At 39.7% G+C, this 3447-nt stretch overlaps 1 protein-coding gene across 1 annotated transcript; it reads right to left on the bottom strand.

Moving 5' to 3' along the window:
* Positions 1–1183: 1183 nt before the first annotated feature.
* On the bottom strand, positions 1184–2746 carry KCNJ15 (potassium inwardly rectifying channel subfamily J member 15; the record flags this gene model as incomplete). The annotated part of the gene is made up of 2 exons (XM_080612302.1): positions 1184–2330; positions 2679–2746. The coding sequence occupies 2 exons, from the start codon at positions 2744–2746 to the stop codon at positions 1184–1186; spliced, it is 1215 nt and encodes a 404-aa protein (XP_080468428.1).
* Between the last annotated feature and the right edge of the window lie 701 nt (positions 2747–3447).

Genomic DNA, 3447 nt, shown 5'->3' with positions numbered 1-3447 from the left:
TCACATTAGAAAAGCTGATGTATGTATAATAAGCATGCAACATGGACACCACTGCTACCTGGTTTGCCATCCACAGTCTGACTGCTTTAGTGGTCTGCTGAGTCCCTAGGTTGTGTGCTGGATGCAACTGCCTACACTAAGCACCTGGCTCTTTATCTCTGAGGTATCACACCCTCTTCCATGCCACAAAGAGATCAGAAGCTGCTCAAATTAAATTCCTTTATTAATGGAATGGTTTTGATTGACCAAAAACGAAATGGATGAAAGGGATGCTTGTCCTTTATGGTTGCCAGAAAAAGTAAATACTGTCTACAGACATTATACAGCTTTCTTTTAACCAAAATTAAAAACGGTCCATAGCAAAGCAAGCAATCTGTAGAAATGTATTGTTATGCTGCTATTACAAACTATTTACATTGGATGAAAAATGGGTGTCTCAAAGCCAACTTTAACCTTAGTTGATTACTCTTAATGATTCTGTGTATATTGCCCTCATCTTTTTTTTTTTTTTTTTTTTTTTTGCTATTATATATAAATCAGACATTAACAAGGTTAAAAGAATGAGTAATCACAAAACAAGCTCTGGGTAACAAGACAGAGAATAAGCTCTCTTCCTCACCACCCAGCACAACTACTCTTGTCACCCTCTTTCAAGATTTAAGGAGTTTATCAACTTCCTGCAGGCTTTCCCCACATCCAACCTTTTGTCTCTCTGATCAACTTATTTTCCAGGTAATCCCTGTGAAGGTGATACCTGGTACAAGAATATACATTTTAAATATACGTATTTCAAAGGAGCATATTTTCTTCTAGCAGTACTGTGTGCTGCCTCTGCGAATGCATGTTCACAGTAAAACCATGTCAAATAAATATTTGAAGGAGTCAGCACAGTGCATCCACTTTCACTTTCCAAAGGGAAAGTGATATGTCTGCTTACAGTGGTGGTACAAGGCAGAGACATAATACAAATCCAACTTTGCCAAGTCACAAACATGAACAAAGAAATCCTGGCTAATTAGAAAATACTTGATTTATAACTGGACCAAAGAAAGAGATAGGTTTACTATGCACCAAAGCTATTTGCTGCAAAGGACTTCACTGCTGGTTTCATAGCAGACATACAACACAGAGTATGTATTTTCAGTTTGCAAGAAAGATGAATCAGAATAGTTTGTCTATTCAATCAAACATTGCTTTGCTGTAACAACATTGTTCTCAGTTGCCTCTCTCTTTGATCCTCCTGCCTGTATTTCTCCTCTAGTTTCTGTTTTTCAGAGTCCATACTATAAAAAGTGGAATCTGTGCTTCTCCTAATCTTCTCAAACTGACTGAAATCCGCAACATACTTTCCATTTGGAGAGAGAGAAACCACAGGCACGAACTCGTATCCCCAGTGTATCTCCTCAGGGATATAGGAAGTTCTGCTTTGGCAGACAGCACTGGTGGATTCCACTGTGGCATTGAGAAGCACCACAAGCTCAAAGTCCTTATCCTTGAGATTTTGAGGTGTGAGATCTCTCAGAGGGCTGCTTTCATCCAAAATATGGTAGAAGGTTAAAGGCAAAATGAGAAATGGACTCTCTGAAGAGGAGTCAACATTGAACTTGACACTGGCTTGATTCAGAAGGATCCGTTCCCCTTCTTTGGTTTCATATGTCTGAAGAAGCTTCCCAGACAGCTGACACTGTATCAGAAGGCTCTTCCTCATATTTGCTACTCTGATCACCAGGCAAAGTTCTCCATTGTGTTTAGTAATGACGGCACAGTGGCTGAATTTAATAGTCTCTGCCCTTTTTTTAGGTCTTGCAATTTTGGCCAGAAAGGTACCTGTAATGAAGATTTCTATCAAGGTGGTGATGACCAGTTGGGCTACAAGTAAGAAAATGGCATGAGGACACTCCTCTGTAATGAAACGAAATCCATAGCCAATGGTTGTCTGTGACTCCAGGGAGAAGAGGAATGCCCCAGTTAAAGAGTCTACATTCTTGACACATGGCTCATGCTTTGGTGTGAACTTGTTTATTTCTAAATCACCATGAAGGAATGCAATAGCATAGTAGATAACTCCAAAGAGGAACCAGGTCATAACAAAAGTAGCAGCAAATAGGGTGAGTTTGTACCTCCACTTCATGTCTATAACTGTAGTCCACAAATCCTGAAGGTAGAGTAGGTAAATGCCATCGACTTTGTCTATCCGCACGTTGCTGTGACCACTTTTGGACATCACACGGGGTTTGTGCGCTTTGAGCATGGCAGTATCAATGCCTCCATTAACCAGTGGGACACGGGACATGTTAATCTTTGCCATTTCCATTCTTACTGCTTCAGTCCTAAGGAGAGAATAAAAGAAAACTGTTACTTACTGAAACCAAAGCACATAACTCATTCTGAAAAGCATTTGAAAATGTTGATGGAGAGAAGGCACAAACATAATCTAAACACAGCAGCAATGAATAAAACCAGTTGGAATATGAAGTTACTATCATGCAATATCTGAAATTACAAATAATTTTATATTCATTTTTCCAGGAAAAAAAAAAAATCCATCTTTGATTCTGGTGACTGCCAAATATGGAGAAGTAGGTTTCTTTTATGATAGCCTGCAAAGGAAATTTGACAAAGTTGAAATTTTATATTAGTACTTTATTTCTGTAAAATGAATTAAATTTTTTTCTTACATTTCTCTGGAGAAGAGTCTCTTTTTGATTACTGAGCAGGTTTTCTTTAATGCCCTGAAGAGAGACATCTGATCAAAATTAAAGTCGCGTCAATGCTTGGTTTAGAACGCAGATCCAGCACACCACCTCTGTCTCTTCCTGCGACGGAGGCAAAATGAGCCAGACCAGCTTTCACTGTGAACAATTAACTTCCACAAGTGATTTACTCAATCGGATCTGGCTCTTTGTTACAAACCTACAGCTAACCTAGAGGGAAACAAAGCAGACCTGAACATATCAAAGTCGAGTTTTGGAAAGGAATATTTACACCTGAAAACGCTTTGAAGCTGTTTGCACTGTACAGTACAAAAAAATATTTTAAGCTGTCTAAAGAAAAAAAAAAGGAGGCAATTCACAAAGTCAGCATTCTAGCTGCGGGCCCTGACCTGCACAAACCCAGCAATCATTGGACCACCCGATTCCTGAAGTTTGTTTACTGTGCATCAGTCCGGATGGAGACTTAGGTGTGCGGACACTCAGGACTGAACAAAGCCCACGGAGTGAAGCAGAACGGTGCCTCTGCCAGTTTGATGAGGCAAGTAACAGGACCCAGCTTGCAGGACCAGACAGTGATTACGTAGAGCAAGGACAGTACATGTTATAGTCGTTCCCAACAACAAAACTTCCTGCTGACAAAAACAACAAAGAAAAAAAAATCCCATGCATCCTTTGTGCTTTGGCAGGTTGCACAAAAAGCATTGTTTTGTTCCATTGTTTTCCTCAAAAAGAG

This window comes from Psittacula echo (genome assembly GCF_963264785.1).
Source record: "Psittacula echo genome assembly, chromosome: 3".
NCBI lineage: Eukaryota > Metazoa > Chordata > Aves > Psittaciformes > Psittacidae > Psittacula > Psittacula echo.
This window is presented reverse-complemented; position numbering and strand designations above follow the sequence as displayed.